The sequence below is a fragment of the Myotis nattereri genome (genome assembly GCF_964212035.1).
Source record: "Myotis nattereri genome assembly, chromosome: 3".
Taxonomy (NCBI): Eukaryota; Metazoa; Chordata; class Mammalia; order Chiroptera; family Vespertilionidae; genus Myotis; species Myotis nattereri.
In genome coordinates, this window is record NC_138077.1 from 162,592,296 (window position 1) to 162,608,885 (window position 16,590).

The 16,590-nt window shown below is 38.4% G+C and overlaps 1 protein-coding gene across 1 annotated transcript in view; it reads right to left on the reverse strand.

Moving 5' to 3' along the window:
- Positions 1 to 16,590, reverse strand: part of LOC308517138 (serine/threonine-protein kinase TNNI3K) — a 283,922-nt gene that overhangs the window by 170,692 nt on the left and 96,640 nt on the right. Inside the window, exons 12-17 of the mRNA XM_081088195.1 lie at positions 4,906 to 4,992; positions 4,280 to 4,336; positions 3,442 to 3,534; positions 3,303 to 3,360; positions 2,982 to 3,176; positions 2,122 to 2,226 (exon numbers count right to left, since the gene is read on the reverse strand). Coding sequence (XP_080944321.1) covers positions 2,122 to 2,226; positions 2,982 to 3,176; positions 3,303 to 3,360; positions 3,442 to 3,534; positions 4,280 to 4,336; positions 4,906 to 4,992 — 595 coding nt within the window. The remainder of the gene's footprint in view (positions 1 to 2,121; positions 2,227 to 2,981; positions 3,177 to 3,302; positions 3,361 to 3,441; positions 3,535 to 4,279; positions 4,337 to 4,905; positions 4,993 to 16,590) is intronic.

Sequence of the window (16,590 nt, forward strand, 5' to 3'; positions counted from 1 at the left end):
TATTTTCACTTTTAATCAACATTACTTTTGGTCCTGCTTTATAACCTGGTGGTAACAACTTGTACTTACTAACAGGGCAACAGAACACACATTAAATTGCCCCACAAGTGAAGAATTACAACTAGAAAAAAAGTATTTCATTTATTTTAATACCACTAATAAATGAAAATAAATTTCATTTATTTTATTTATTTTAATGCAAAAATGGTTGGGATTATAAGGTAATACTAAAACTCACAGGTTGCCAGTTTGCATTATGCTATTTTATTACCTTTTATTGTCTATTTCCTAAGTATTGTTACTGAAATGCAAAGAAAAATATGTTTACGAACATAAATGTTTTTAAAACTAGGTAAAGGAAAGAACTAATGTCTAATAGTGAAGAAATTAATTTTATTTGAAAACTAGTAAAACTATAGAGTTCTCCATATATTTACTTCCAAGAACTAAGATTCCACCATGCTCATATCTAATTTCTTTTATTTCTCCTATCTTTCAGATCTGTCTCTTCCTTTCATTTCTACTGCCACACGTGAAATTTTGCTTGTCATTACTTCTCATCTAGATTACTGTCACTACGGCTTCACTATTTTTTTTGACTTCCCCTTCAAGTTGATCTTTTACAAAGATGCTCAATTGATCTTTCCACTGTACAGTTCCACATTTGTAATTCCTAGCTCAGACATTCTCAGTGCCTTCTTCTTGCTTACAGGAACAAAGTCAAATTGACCATAGGCTAGCAACTTCTGATTTCTGTGCTCTTGTTCCAATTTATTTTTCTGAAAATTTTCCCCATAGTCTGCCTCGTGCATTACATAAGCTATATATATTTATACACTTCATCCACTAAAATGAAACTATATATTGTCCCTCTATATGCCTTTAACCTTCTAATCTCTATTTCCTTTATGTCTTCCCTAAGCCAAAAACACTCCTCCAAATCCTATCCACCCTCCAGGGATGGCACCTCTTCCATGCAGTTGTTTCTAAAGTCCTCAGAGGTACTGAATATTCTTTCTGAAAGTGTATAGAAATTTTTCACTATCTCTTTTATAGAACTTGCTATTTTATAACTAAAAATATATTTAGGCAAGTATCTTTCTCCTCTACCAAAGTATGAAAGCTCCTTGAGAATGGAATCTATGGCAGCTTCACTTTGCAAACTCTACTGTGCCAAGTATAAAGGCTCCAAACATAGCAGTTACCAAATACTTGTTGAAGAAATGACAAAGTGGAGTGCTTAATTTAATTAGTTAACATTTAGTAGTTTTACAAAAGTCTACAAATGGGATGTATATGAACCTACTGATAATCATGAAATGAAAGTCATTGGTTTTGATATTTTGATATGTTTCATAAACTATATCAGTGGTTATCCAGCTATTCTCCACAGAATCTTTGGGGTTCCACAGAAGCAGCCCAGGAATTTCTCTCCTTGGAAGGGAAAAAATGGTAAGTAAACAATTATCTACCCTGAACTTTGCCTTCAAAACTGCTCCATGTTGTATACTGGTTTTCTTCTAAGGCACAGTTTAGAAAAAACTTTCACTGTTTAAAAAATTATCTTTGAAATCCCTTGATATTCCACCTCTAGAACCCTTTGATTCTGTATTTGTTTCAAGTTTCTATTCCACATGAAAACATCTTCATATAAAAACTAGGTAAATGAGCTGCTGTGGTTTAGTTGAATTTACAATTAGAGAAATACCAAAATAGTAGCACAAAAGCAGTGTTTCAGATAATTTTATACCAGGTCCTCCTATATATAGCACCTGACTTTGTTTGAGGCAAGATATTCTATAACAGTGATCAATTTCAAACCTTAATCTGAATTTTCTGACCTAAGAACTAGTTAGCTGGTGAATCCTGCAGATATCACTACCTTGCTGGAAATTTTTAATGTATTCAAAAGATCCCTGAGAGGTTGTTATATAGCTTTCTATTTCTGTAAAACACAATGACACAATGATATTGCCCCGGCTTATGGTAGTCTGTCCCCTTACCCGCAGAGCAGAAAACTCTGATCTGTAATAAATCTAAAATGTATCTTCACTGAAATACATTTTGGACTTCTAGTCAGTTATACAATTTTAAATTCATTATTCAGGGGGAAAAAAATACCTGTTCAAGTCACGATGTATAATTGGCTGTGTCAGGTTGTGAAGGTATTCCATACCTTTGGCAACATCTACTGCAATAACTAATTTAGACTGCAAATCAAGAATCCTAGAATTTAAAAATAACATTTAATGAGGATGAAATGGTCAAAGCCAATGCCATATCTTTCTAAAATAAATCATTGGTGTATGTGGTTTGTTCTTCTGTATAATTTCAGCCTGTTTTGCTCTATTACAGAATAAGCTAAAAATTCAACAAATCTTTAAAAACAGCTTTTCTACATCAGATACTGTTTAATTACAAATCAATTCAGATACCAAGCTCTTTTATTTAAAATATTCTACTTGATTTTATAATATTTATAATATTATACTAAATTTCTTTCTAGTATCATAAAAATGACATCTACTATAATCACTGAGTGGAAACCACATTCTAATTATTATATGCATAGATAGAGAATGTGAATTCAAATTAGACTTGTGCAAGGTCATTCTTTTTTAAAACTTTAAAAAAATAAACAACTGTAAATAATGACCCCTGGCAATTATTTTATCTGAGTTTACATATATCTACTTTACTGGTATGTCAAATTTAGCCTAATGATTACAATCTTCAGTCACCAACTTAAATTCCTTGAATTTGTTATCTCCAACTAAATTCCATTTAAGAAAGTGCTAAAGTATTTATATTCTCTAGTTATTGGGTATACATTATTAGCCATCTTTAAAACGCCACATTTCCTAGCACTCAGAGATTTCAGAAGGCACAGTCTTACACCAAGCAGAAAGCCTCTGAGGTGTTTGTTGCTGCGGTAATTCCAATGGCTTGTAAAATAATAACTCAGAACAAGATCCCCATACCTCTTCTGTTCATGAAGGAGGGAGAATAGAGAACCCCCTGATATGTACTGAGTGACGATGGCAAACTGACTGGGATCATTCAAACAAGCTCCCACAAACTGAATGACACAGGGATGATTGAGCCGGCAGAGAATGGACACCTCTCGGCAAAACATATCCACATCTGACTTGGAGCAGTAGGTGTTGGCACGATACCTGGTGATGGTAGCAACAGGAAGTCCTCAGTTAACAGATGGATCAAAACAAGGGGCTCACCATTCACACACTTCTCAAAGCTCACAGTTCCACTCAGATGTTTCATTTTCTCATTTGCTTGCTTACCGCTTTATTGCCACTATTTTATTTCTGCATCGTCCTTTATATACTTTCCCAAAAGAACCTAAAATTGTTTAAGAGAAATAAATAAAGACATTATCCTGAGCTCATTACACTAAAGCTGACTAGGAATTTCTTAGGTTACCTGAGCCGATAATCTCATGGAACTCAATTTCTGAGAGTTGAAGATGGAAATGTGAAGGTAATCCAGCCCTTAGGAGGAGAACATCTGCCTTCTCTGCAAACAGAAATTGTTTTATTTTTTAAGATAAAAAGCACACATGTGGGTGTGCACAAGTACATGTGGAAATATAAATTACAGAACCAAAAATATCATTCCTTAGTAACATTTACTTTTTCAGCTATCATTGACTACTAGGAGATACGAAAACCTTATTACAAATGATCCCTGCATTAAAAGAATGTTAGTTCTCTCTGTGTTACCCAACCTTTGTTAGCAGGGCCAAGAGTTTATTCCTGATCTGATCAACAACTAGCTTGTCTGTGTACCATGGCAATCCTGGAGCACAGTCCATACCACATCATGATAAAGAATCTTATCTGGTCAAGCCCTGCAACCCATCACAATAGGCTTAGCCAAAGACCCATAGACTAAATCTCAAAGGGATACATACCAATTCGATATCAGGAAATAAGCACATGAATCATTCAGAGGAAACATCCAAAACCAAAAAATAATTTTAAAAACTTCAAGTTCTAGGTAGTTTAACTGTTTAACTAAGTTGGAACTCTATTTTTTTTTTACATTGAATTAAAACTTTCAGGTATACCTTCATGAACACAGGCATATGCAAAATACTACAGCAAGTGAGGTTACAGAAAGAATGGTATGTTGATAGTATTGTTTATACTTACAAAACAGTCATCATTTGTACTATATAAAACAAAATAGAAAGTTATCATAGTTGAGGCAATAGTTATCCTTAGTAATAAAATATAATAATTGTACCATATTAAAATACCTTTTGTCATGCTTTTGATCTTCCCCAAGGGGGATGGAACAGACACATAGGAGCCATCTAGAAATCAAATTACATTATAGTGTTGAAAGTAGCAATCAGATGTTTGTTTGTTTGTTTGTCTTTTTTTTTCCTACATGGAAGTTAAACATTATAGAAAACCAGGTGACATATTTGCTAGAAAACCAAGTCAGTCTATAGCTTAAACTGTAGACTGGACACTAAAACTGTACAGCAAATATTTATTTAGAAAGCACATAGAAATATTAGAAATCCAAGGTCTAGCAGACTACAGCAGATTTAACTGTGTCTGGATATGAGCATTCCTTGATGCTTAATAGGTAATTGAAAAGGAAAATGATTGCTCTCAGTCTTCCCAGGCTTTCCTAGTTATGAACAAGCCTCATAAACATCCTGTCCAGGAAATGTTAAACTTGAAGGAATTGTAGATTGGTGAGTTAGGAAGTAGGGGGCTTATTTATTTTCAGCCTCACTCAGCCATAAATTTTCTTAAAATAAAGCTTATCTGACATGCTCTCCTCCCTCATCCCAGAAAGATAGTAATAGAAGCAGGTTTATCTTCAGGATAATATTGCACTAACAACAAAAACTGAATAAGGATGAGGTACCTCCTCCAGGTTGAGAATATTCATTACAGGGCAGTTCATCCTGTGGTCTCTTATAATGCTTCAGGAGTGTGACAATTGCATCATGTCCTTCATGAAAAGAGAAAAAGGACAGAGGGTCTTAACGTTTGTTTGACTTATTCAGCTTTCTAACCAATCCAAAAATGACCAGAGGTAGCTTGAAACATAGGATGTAGTTTAGGAGATAATATATTGCAATAGAAATTTAGTTCACTCATTCATTCATTCATTCAAAATAACTCATTAAGATTCTACGAGATGCGGCACTATGTGAGGCTCTATGTTGGGTACTGGGGACACAATGAACAAGGCAACTATGGTCCTACCCTTAAGCAGCCTACTGGAGTTGAACAAATAATATGAATGGTGAGAATGTCTAACTGAGGAAAACTCAAGACTTATGGGAGTATATATTAAGGGGACCATTATACTGGTGAGCAGCACTTATGGTAACCAGGAAGGAGAGATGCATTTGCTGTGATTGAGCTACATGTGGTTGGCAACTACAGGATCACATGGCACTAAGATAATTTACATACGTCTTTGTGGAAGGAAACAGTTGGTTGCCCAGCAATATTTGTGCTCCTTATTCATGGAGTGATTTTGTCTCTGGGACAATAGTTCCCCATCCCCTTTGCATCCTATTGTGGTCTTGTGGTTAATTAACCCCAAGGGATTATGAGCAAAATGTGAATTCTAAGCCTGGGATTTAAGAAACCGGTGAGCCTTCCTTACTCCCCCAGTTGGCTGGCTGGATGCAGAGGTTTCTGAAGCCTTGGGGGATAGGATAAAGTCACCCACTGACTGAAATGCTTGCCCTGGGATGTTACACAACTGAGATATAAATTTCTATTATGTACAACCCCCACCAAAATTGTGGGGTTTACTAATTGCAGGAGAGAATTAGTGTGAAATATTAAAGATGCTAAGTGTTCCTCTGAGTAGACCAATGATTATAAATAGAGCTAAACTTTGATACTATGTTATGTTTTCACCATAAAAAAATAATCTACTGAAACTAATTTGTGCAAGAGGAAAACAAAGTCAACCTTAAAGACCCTGCCAAGAGTCTTGTGAAATGCAAAAGAACACACTGCAAAAATGGCAGACTTTAGGAACTGGAAAAGCAATTCCTGAATAACTACAAAGGGTTCATAGTTCACATAGGTTCAGAATACCCCTAGCTAATGTATAGAGTATATCCTGAGAGTCACGCCTGCTTATCAAGTCCTCTCTTCAAAAAAATTTTTTTAATTAAATTAACAGAGCATGCAAGATCATGAGATAGAATAAGATATTTACTAGCACTAAAAGCTTTTCCAAATGTAACATTTCAAGATCAATTTCTTCAAGAAAAAACACACACAACAAAAAAAAATTGTGTTTACAACTTGTAATAAAACTAAAATCTACAGTTAACAGCAGTATCTATTTTCTTTTCATCCATATATTTTATTTATGACTGGTGGATCTGTGATTTTCTCAAATTATAACTATAGGTCATAACGAAATAATGGGGAGCCAGTACTATTAGCACTCTTTCTCTGGACTCTCCTGTGCTCACAATCAGTGAGACTACAAGACCCAAATGCCATTACCTAACAGGCAAACCTACAAAGAAAGAGCCTACGAGACAGAAGGAACAGATACTGTGAAGGTCCCAAAATGGGAACAGACAGGTCATGTTCAGGAAATGAAAGAAGGCCAGTATGACTGGTACCCTGCAAGCAAGAAAGAGAATGGTACCAGACTTGCTTGGAGAAGTAGGTAAGCACGCATCATGTGGAATAGTGTCTCACCAATGTCTTAGTGTATATAAGAATTGCCTGGAGTACATGTTAAACCACAGATTCCTGAGTGCAACCCTCAGACATTTTGATTTACATGGTCTGTCCCCAGCATTACTTTTCTAACAAAGTCCCAGGTATGCTGATCAGCTGTTTACCCTTTATACTATTGATGTGGAGATTTATTGGCTAGGATAAGGAGTTTGGATTTTAATGTAAGGGAAATGGGGAGCCACTAAGGATTTTAATTAGTTGAAGATATGCTTTATTTTTCTTAAAAAAAATCCCCATTCTCCCAGCTGGCATGGCTCAGTGGTTGAGCATTGACCTATTAACCAGGAGGTCATGGTTTGATTCCCAGTCAGGGCACATGCCCAGGTTGTGACTTGATCCCTGGTGTGGGGCATGCAGGAGACAGCCGATCAATGATTCTCTCTCATCACTGATGTTTCTAACTCTCCCTCTCCCTTCCTCTCTGAAATCAACAAAAATATATTTCTAAAACATCCCCATTTACAGATTAGAACTGATGATGTGTCTTCATTAGGCTGTTGTAAAGATTAGGTAAGATAATATTTGTAATATGCCTAACAGTTCTAATACGTAAATATGCCCTTTGGATCTTTTCAAGTCTTACTATTTTGCCCTAAGAATTGTAAAGGAACTTGGTAACTCCTTTATGGAACTTCCGATACATTTCATAAATACCAATATATTTGATTTCTATTACTGCTACTGTTAATTACTGCAAGCTTAGTGGCTTAAACAATACGGTTTTATTATGTTACTAGAGGCCCAGTGCACGAATTCGTGCATCGGTGGGGTCCCTCGACCTGGCCAGGGATCGGGGCTGATGGGTGCCGCAGGAGGTTGGTCGGCTGGGGGGAGGGGCTGTGGGAGGTTGGCTGTGGGAGCGCACTGACCACCAGGGGGCAGCTCCTGCATTGAGCATCTGCCCCCTGGTGGTCAGTGCGCATCATAGCGACTGGTCATTAGGTCACTTAGGCTTTTAGATAGATAGATGATAGATAGATAGATAGATAGATAGATAGATAGATAGATAGATAGTTCTGGTGGTCAGAAGTCAAACACGGGTCTCACTAGGCTAAAATCAAAGCATTGGCAGGGCTGCTTTCCTTTCTAGAGGTCTAGGGGGAAGTCAGTTTCCTTGCCTTTTCCGACTTCCAGAGGCACCAACACCCTTGGCTCTGGGCCCTCTTTCTACATCTTTCTTCAAAGTGCTCACTGTCTGTCTGGGTCCTTTGCACAGCATGTCACTCTGACCTTGGCTTGTGCCTCCCCCTTTCACACTTCAGGACCCCTGTTCTTACATTGGGCCCACAGGATAATCCAGCGTGATCTCTCTCTGAAAGTCAGCTAATTAGCAGCCTTAATCCCCTTTGCCATGTAGGGCAGTGTACTCACAGGTTCTAGGTATTAGGACCTGGACATCTATGGGGCCCATTACTCTGCCTACCATGCCCAAAGGGATGAAAATTTTAGTGCCCTTTGTGTGTTGGGGCTGCCTCCTGTTGAGCACCTCCCATTCTTCTCCATCTTTGAAGGCTATTTAGCCTCAGAACAAAACTAATATCATAAAAAAAATAAATAATAATAATAATAATCTGGGATTAAAATACCCCTTCATCTGTCCCGTTGCTGGATTCCTAGGTTCTGAAGTTCTGTCTGCTCCTCCCCATACATTCTGCACCCACTTTAATAGGACCTGTGGTGCTTTTGGAGCTGTTCTTTTACTTAATTTGGTCTTCAAGGGTTTGGGACCAGGAACAAAAACAAAACACACACAAAAATGTTTTCCTTATTTCTGTTATTCCTAGGAGAGGCATCTTTGGGGAAAGAAAACAACCCAAATCCCAAGCATTTACTCAAGCACAACAGAGCTGAATTCACCGAGCCCACTCCTCGCCTGGCCTGTCTCAGCTCCTCTGTTGGACTGACTGCGGCTGACAAGCCAAGAGAGGACTCCTGCTCTCCCTAGCGAAGCAGAAATCCGCATCTTGAATCCTGAATGCCTGCGTAAGTCCGTGATCACACCCTCGACGTTACCTTTCATTTCAACAGCTCTCTTGGCGCCACTTGCTCTGAGCAGTTTTAATTTCCTGCCAGCACAGTGGCACGATTTGCTGGCATTTTCTTTGGGATGCTTTTCATCAAGAGCCTAATGAGTGCCTGGGTTCTGGCTGATGATAAGCATGAGGCTGCCAGAGAAATGCCAAGAGGCCCTCTCAGTTCTGGAAGGCATCTCCGCCTGATTTCCCACCGCCTGTTAACAGTGGGCAAAGGCATACACGTATGGGAAATTCTCCACAGCTATCACCACTCTGACAAACTACCAATGTGTATGCAAGGAAACCTGAAGACTCCTAGCGCCTAGATCCCTGAAACATGGCCACAAACAGTTAAGCAGAAAAATATGCTGTGATGGAACTCACTAAATAGATGTGTTAAGCCAAACTCCTGATAATGGATTCACCCTGATAACCAAGGTATACTAATGGAACACATCCAGAGATAATCAAACTTCCACTAATTAAATAAAATGTTTTCCTATATCTCAGAATTTACTATCTACATCCAAGCATTTTACCCAAATAGGAGATTGCTATGCTATTAGCCTAATGCAGCTATAATAATGATTTGTACTTTCAGAGTATGATTCATTGGAGCCCCTGAGGGTTTTTGGCAAATGAGACTCTACTGCTGGCTTGAAGTCTCTTTCATTGCTTACTTCCTACTCTTCCAGTCCTGTGTGTATTCCCCATATTTCATGCTTTCCCTTTAATTTGTCGTCTTCTTGTATCCCTTCACTCCTTATACCTGGAGAGATTCCCCCCATCCCATTCAAGGCTCTTTGCTTTCAACTTTCTGAGTAGCTCTTTATTTTAAAACCTGCTTTTTTTGTTTAAGGCTACAAGTCCACCCAAAGGGCTATTACAAAGACAATTTAGTATCTACCTCATGGTCATGTACTCAACAGAGGATTCATATATTATTATTCAAGAAGAAAATGTATAAATTGTATTGTTTCCCTATAGTTTTTTCTCTGTCCCACCATTTTAACTTAGGAACAATGAATGCTATTTATTGCTATGAGAGATTATGTTAAGAACATAGAAGAAACCTTAGTATAAAAATTATTTTTAAGAATCAAGTCTGAATATTAATGGTAAATGATACTGTTAGGTAGGAGGGAGCCCAGGATCTGATGCATGCAGATGTGTGACGAGATAATGGACCCTCCCTGGAATTCCTAACAGGTCAGCATGCCAGACAGATGGCCACACAGATACGGCTCCTCCCTGGAATCCACAACGACCCCCACACAGATACTGACTCCTTCCTGAATACCATGCAGACCCCCATGGTGGGAACTTCCTCAGCTCATGCCCCTGCCCCTCATTAAACACCTGTATGAAAAGAAACCCCCCTTCCCTGTTGGTGGGAATCCACTGGCCCTGCCTTTGGGGTTCGTGGGTCGCCCGAGGACGCAGATTTTTCCTTTCCTTTCTTTCTTTCTGGTTGACTCGACTCTCTTTGTTTCCTGTGCCACTAACCTAACAGATACCAGTATTGAAATCTTCTGCCTGACCTTGTAACTCTGAGGCCTGTTAGGTCCAAGGTTAAGCAGAGAACTTGGAGACTTGGTCTTGATTAGAGAAACCAAGGAATTTCTATTTGACCTTATAGGTCCCACATGTCCAGGTCATCAAAGGAGCAGTCTGCCTCAAAGAATAAATCGTTCACAGCAATGATTGGATAAGATTTTGCTCAATTTTCCACTATCTTCTCATCATTTTAAAAACTAACTTTCCAGAAGTTGAAAGGGGGATCAGAGGGCGGCTCCTGATGGTTGCCCTTATGACTCATCTTCCTCCTGTCAGTCCTGGTCCCACACACTGTCAGTTAAATCGGAGGCAACGGAAATTCCAAACTTGCTACATATTCTCATGACTTGAATCTGAAAGGTGTTTAATATTGTATCACAGAGAAGGAGCCCGCAAACCCTTTCCTCCACTGTCTTTGTCCCTTAATCACCAGGCCCAAAGAAGAATCCACCAGTCCTTCACCGTGAGATAAGAATGCACAAGCATGAATGCTTTTGCAAAAGAACATTATATTCATATTAAATCACTTTAGTTTTCCTCTTTCATTTTTTTCCCCTCTCCTTCCCATTGGCCATTCTTTCCCCTTTCCTTTCCTTCCACAAATATTTATTGAGCACCCATTAGGAAGCAGCTCAAATAACATCTTCCCAGGGAAGCCCTCCATGGCTTCTCAATTTTAAATTGTGTCCTTGAACTTTTTACTCACCATTGCATTTCCTATTTTATTCATAGCACTTACCATTATCTGATAGTTTGTATTTGTTTTCTTGCTTGCAGCCTAGTTCTTCCTGCTAGAAAAGCAGACTTCCTAAGAGCAGGGAGATATTGTATGTCTAACTCACTGTTTTACTTCAGTTCCCAGGACAATGACTATCATATAGCAGGTGCGTAATACATTTTTGTTTGAATGTTTGATTGGTACAAGATAATGTTGAACTGTTCTTTACGCCTAAAAAGAATTCTGTCTAATAGAAAAGAAAAACTAATTGTGTAAATGTTCACTCAGATTTTATTTAGCCAAGCTCCAGGAAAGAAAGGTGAAGGATGCTGCGCATGTGCTTATTTTACAATAGGCTAAGGGGTCAGGGAAGAGCTCCTTGAGGAATTGTTTTTTGAGCTGACTTGAAAGATCAGTGTGAGTTGATTAAGCAAAAAGACTGGAGAAAAGGATCCCAGCAAGAGGGAAAATTTTTATAGTTCCAATGCATAGAAAGAAGAGCTTTTGAGGAGGAATATAGAGGGCAACATTGGGGGGAAGAGGGGGGGTTAGCAATCTGAATCTGTGCCAGTGACCAGTGTCCTAGTGCACATTCTTGTTAGCCTATAATTAAGTCATTGCCCCTTCCTTAGGCAATAGTCTGTTTCCCTGGGTGCTCCCAGTTCGCAGGAGCCACTGGCCAGGAATTTTGCAGCTTGGCTGGAGGTGGGGGGGTGGGGGAGGGGTGTTGTAGCTGGCACCACCCAGGCCAGGCATTTAGATACAATCTAACTTCCCTATTCTAACTGATTGATGAGGGGCTGTGAAAGCCTGCCACAAAAGCCAGGAAGGAAGGAAACAAAGAATTTAGAAATATATATATAGGGGGTGATCTCATTGTATTGGTTGTTCAGGCTTTGGATCTTTGAATCCCCTGAGCCAGCAGCACCGCTTTAAAAAGGGATTTTCCTGAATCTCCAGTATCTCCAGTACTCCTTGTGTATTTTCTGGTCACCTGGTAAATTCTGCAACACTTTATTTGGAGCATTCTTGAAATATTTCTTCCTATTAATTTGAGTATTAGGATAGTGCAGTTAATTAGAAACCTGTTATATTTAAAGAAATATCTACAGAGACAATGGAATAGTGGTAATTAGTATTCTTGAGAACATCAACTATACTACAACTGACCAGATGCCATCTAGTGACACACAGAATAGAATGTTATAACTGAAATATCTGCTCATCCTCAATTTCATCTCAAAAAACATGTATTGGGCATCTATTGGGAATCAGCCATTGAATTGAGTTTCTGAAAGGCAAAATTTAATGGTTCAGATGCTTGCTCTCAAGATGTTTACAATTTAGCAGGAGAGAGAATATTTTAATCTGAAGTGATAAAAACAGAGATCGAGATGTGCATATGGGACAATAAAACATAAAGAAAAGACATGTGGACTGTCAGGGAAGACTTTCTGGAAGAGGGGATCCATAAACTGAATCTTGAAGGCTAAGTAGAAATCAGAAATGTGAAGAATGAAGTGGGGTGGAGAGAATGGAAAGGTGTGGAAAGGCATGATAAAAGGCTTGGAAACATGGAATCGTGAGATATGTGTAGGGACAACCAATACTTTTGTATTGTCGTCATGTGAATAGATATGGTTGAAAGGAGCTTTTAAGGGTAAAATAGGCAGATTTAGGAATTAGGGGGTCCATGGGAAAGAACTGCAAGCCTGCAAAGCTGGGGGGGCTGGGAGCTGCCAAAAGGCATACATTCACAGAATAAGGAGGCTGGGAGCTGCCAAAAGGTATACATTCACAGAATAAAGAAAGAAGAAGCTACTCATTCACAGACTAAAGGAAAAGGAAGCCACTTATTCACAAAATAAAGGGAAAGAAAGCCACTCATTCACAGAATAAAGGGGAAAGTCACATAGGAAAACAAAAGGGGAAAAACGAGGAGGACCCCACTTGTGGTTTGAGTCTTGAAGCTACTATAGTGACCAATCAGAGGGAATATCAGGACCCAAAGAACCGCAGCCTTTATAGACCTTGGGAAAGAGGCACTTAGCGGCTTGGTGGGTCTCTCTTCCCCTCCCCATGTGGTTGTTTCCCAGTGAATTTCCACCCTTTCCTACACCACCTCTTGTTGGTGGCTTCATTCTTCAAATCCACCCAGACAGGGACCCGCGAAATCACCTTTGCATCCTGCCCAGAGGAAAACAATGCATTTCAGTTTAATTTCTGCATTCCACTGTCTCACAGGGTGACTGTTCAGATGTGATGAGTTAATGCACATAGAACAGCAGTTCTCAACCTGTGGGTCGTGACTCCTTTGGTGGTCGAACGACCCTTTCACATGCCTAAGATCATCCTGCATATCAGATATTTACATTACAATTCATAACAGTAGCGACATTACAGTTATGAAGTAGCAACGAAAATAATTTTATGGTTGGGTCACAACATGAGGAACTGTATTTAAAGGGCCAGAAGGTTGAGAACCACTGACATAGAGTATTTCCAAGGTGCCTGTCACAGAGCGAATATCCAGTGAATAGTGATCTAGTGAATGTGATGAAGCTGGTGGCATGTGAGGTCATCCAGGTAACAGGAATAACTGAATATGAGGTCTGAGAGGTAGGAAAGGCACAGGGTATGCCATGATAGCAAACTGGGACCTTTTCCTATAGGTGACTGTGGGTCAGTGAAGGATTGTTAAGCTGGAAAATAATATGGTCCTATTTGTACCTTGAATATATCTCTAACTATAGTTGGAAAATGGATTCAAAAGATGCTGAAGATTTTTTTTTTTTAAAGTTTAGTTATGAGACTATAAAATGAATCAGGGTATGGATGGACTAAAATGGTGGCATCAAAAATAAAGCATGGATTCAAATATATCTATGTAGTAAAATGAATAAGACTTCTTCATTGAATGAATATGGAGTAGGAGACACTGAAGGAGAAAAAGTAGTCAAGCATCAATCCAGATTTCTGACTTAGGTGACTAAGTGGGTGATACAGCTTTTAAATGACAGAGTGAATAAGGGATACCGTAGGAGAAACTGATTGATGAGGACAAAAAAAGTGTTAAGTTCGCCCACCTGGCATGGCTCAGTGGTCGAGTGTTGACCTATGAACCAGGACGTGGTTCGATTCCTGGTCAGTGTTAGGTCGCCAAAGGAGGAACGCAAGAGGCCAGAATGGTGAGGGATTACAAATGTATACGATCATCTGCACACCAGGTGGCTGAGCCTGGATGGCTCCAGCACCCAGTGATGGAGTCAGAGGCTTTTAAAAGACTTTTGGCGGGCTTTTTCCTGGGCAGAGACTTTTTTTATGCATACCCGGTGGGGAGATAATGGAATGTGGTCGCAGCAAGTAAAATGTGGTCTCAGCAAAGGGAATGTCCATAGTGAAATGGCCTAAAAAGTCAGTTCCTGGGGGAGGGGTATCAATTCAATTGCTTGATCAGCCCTAACAGTCAGGGCACATGCCTGGGTTGTGGGCTCCATCCCCAGTAGGGGGTGTACAGGAAGCAGCCAATCAATGATTCTCATCATTGATGTTTCTATCTCTTTTCCTCTCCCTTCCTCTTGGAAATCAATAAGAAATATATATTTTTTAAAAGTGTTAAGTTCAATTGTAGGCGTGTTGAATTATACATGCTCCTCAGATGAGCAAATAAAGGGACTGAGTATGTCAGTTGGTGTGGTTTTAAAACATGGCTGCAGGTTTTTTTGACACTTTTCCTTGACTTTTGTAGTAAAGAGATATGCAAATTTGTGTTAAAGTTTTTAAATATTGTTTTATATATTTGTATGCTAATATACATAGTAGAGTAATAGTTTTAAATTGCTTTCATAATATTTTGATTAGTGATTTTCAAAATCTCCTTGAATTTGCTTCGGTCCTGAGGTTTTAAAATGAAAGTTATTACTTGAGTCATAAATAAGAGACATCAATACACCAAAACAACACATGTTTTCATATATCCCAAGTTTGTCAGTTGTGTTTGGCAGGGATACAAACCCTTCATGAGCAGGTTTGTAGCGGATGCCCCTCATCCAAATGCATCATTATGTCATATTTCTTTCCAGACACTAAAGCAAGTTGTAAATTAGGAAAGACCATGAGGTTTGGGAGTTATGTGGAACTTGACTGAACCTCTGCTACACACTTAATAACAGACACCACCATTTTTATTGAGAATTTATGTTCCAGACATTTACATCTTATCCCTAATCCTCAGCAGAATTCTGTAAAGTTGTTATTAATTTATTCATTTTAAGATTAAAGATGAAGGCTTAGGGAGGTTAAATAACTTGTCCAAGATAATTAATTATTAAGGATAAGATTGGGACTTAGATCTATCTGATTCTAGAGTCAAATGGAAAGAGACTGACCTCTGTAATAAGATAGACCTCTGTTTGGTACCAGCTCTCCACTGAAGAGCTGTGTGGTTTGGGCAAGTGTGACTTAACAGCTCTAAGTCTTAAACTGTCCAATAGAAAGAAACTACCAATTTAAAGGGTTACTTTGATAAATGCATATATAATAGGTGCTTAATGAATGTACTTCTCTTCCATTATCCATTTTAATATGTTGTTTCTTACGTATTATGTTTCAAAAGTATTTTCATAGTAACTCCATAAAAGAATGGAAGTTTTTCCTCTTCTAATGAGAATTGGTATTGTTTTATTTATTTTTAAAGGAGAGAGTAACTAAATATGTAGAAAGGTAACCAGTATACACAAAATCACGCATAGTTTTTTAAATACAATTCGAATCCTTTGTGTTGTCCTTCCTCTACCCCACCCTAATCCATGCAAGCACACTAAACTAGATCCACTAAATTAATTAGGCTCACTAAACTCAAATATAGAATTCAATATAGAATTCAATATAGAAGAAACTTGAATACTTATAATTTCATTGATGAAAATTTATCAAAACATTTAATGAATCCACCTCATCTTCCTTCTACTCCTCTGACACCAGTACCTCTTAGTTATTTTTAACTGGCTGAAAACTATAGAAATTTACCATGGTAAGACTTTATTACTTTTTGAGAATACACTATAGTATGTTTACTATAAATAATTCACACCATACTACACTTGTCAAACCGAATGAACAAAGTATACATCATGCAATAGGAGCCTTGATTTTTATTGTTTTTGCTCACTTACGCACTGATTCTCCAACTGCAGCTCCCTGTCATTGTGAATTAGAGTGGGACTGTTGTATACAAATATTGTATTCTGCGTAATTAGATATTGGGATAGGACCCTCTGCAAATTACTTTAACTGGTGTCAGTGCTAAAGCAAATAAGATGTTTTAGCAAAACAGAGTTTCAGTTCTGTTTCTAGTTTGGGTGATTTTCTGGCCCTAAACAGCCTGCCATAAAGGAGTGCTTTTCTTTGTCAAAGGCAGCCTTTTCAAATCTAACTGCCAGACACACTATTGAGCTATGTGTTCAATTCTAATTGGCTGAGATCTTTTCAATTTGGCAGTTTCATCTTTAATGCAATGGATGTAAGATTATGTGTA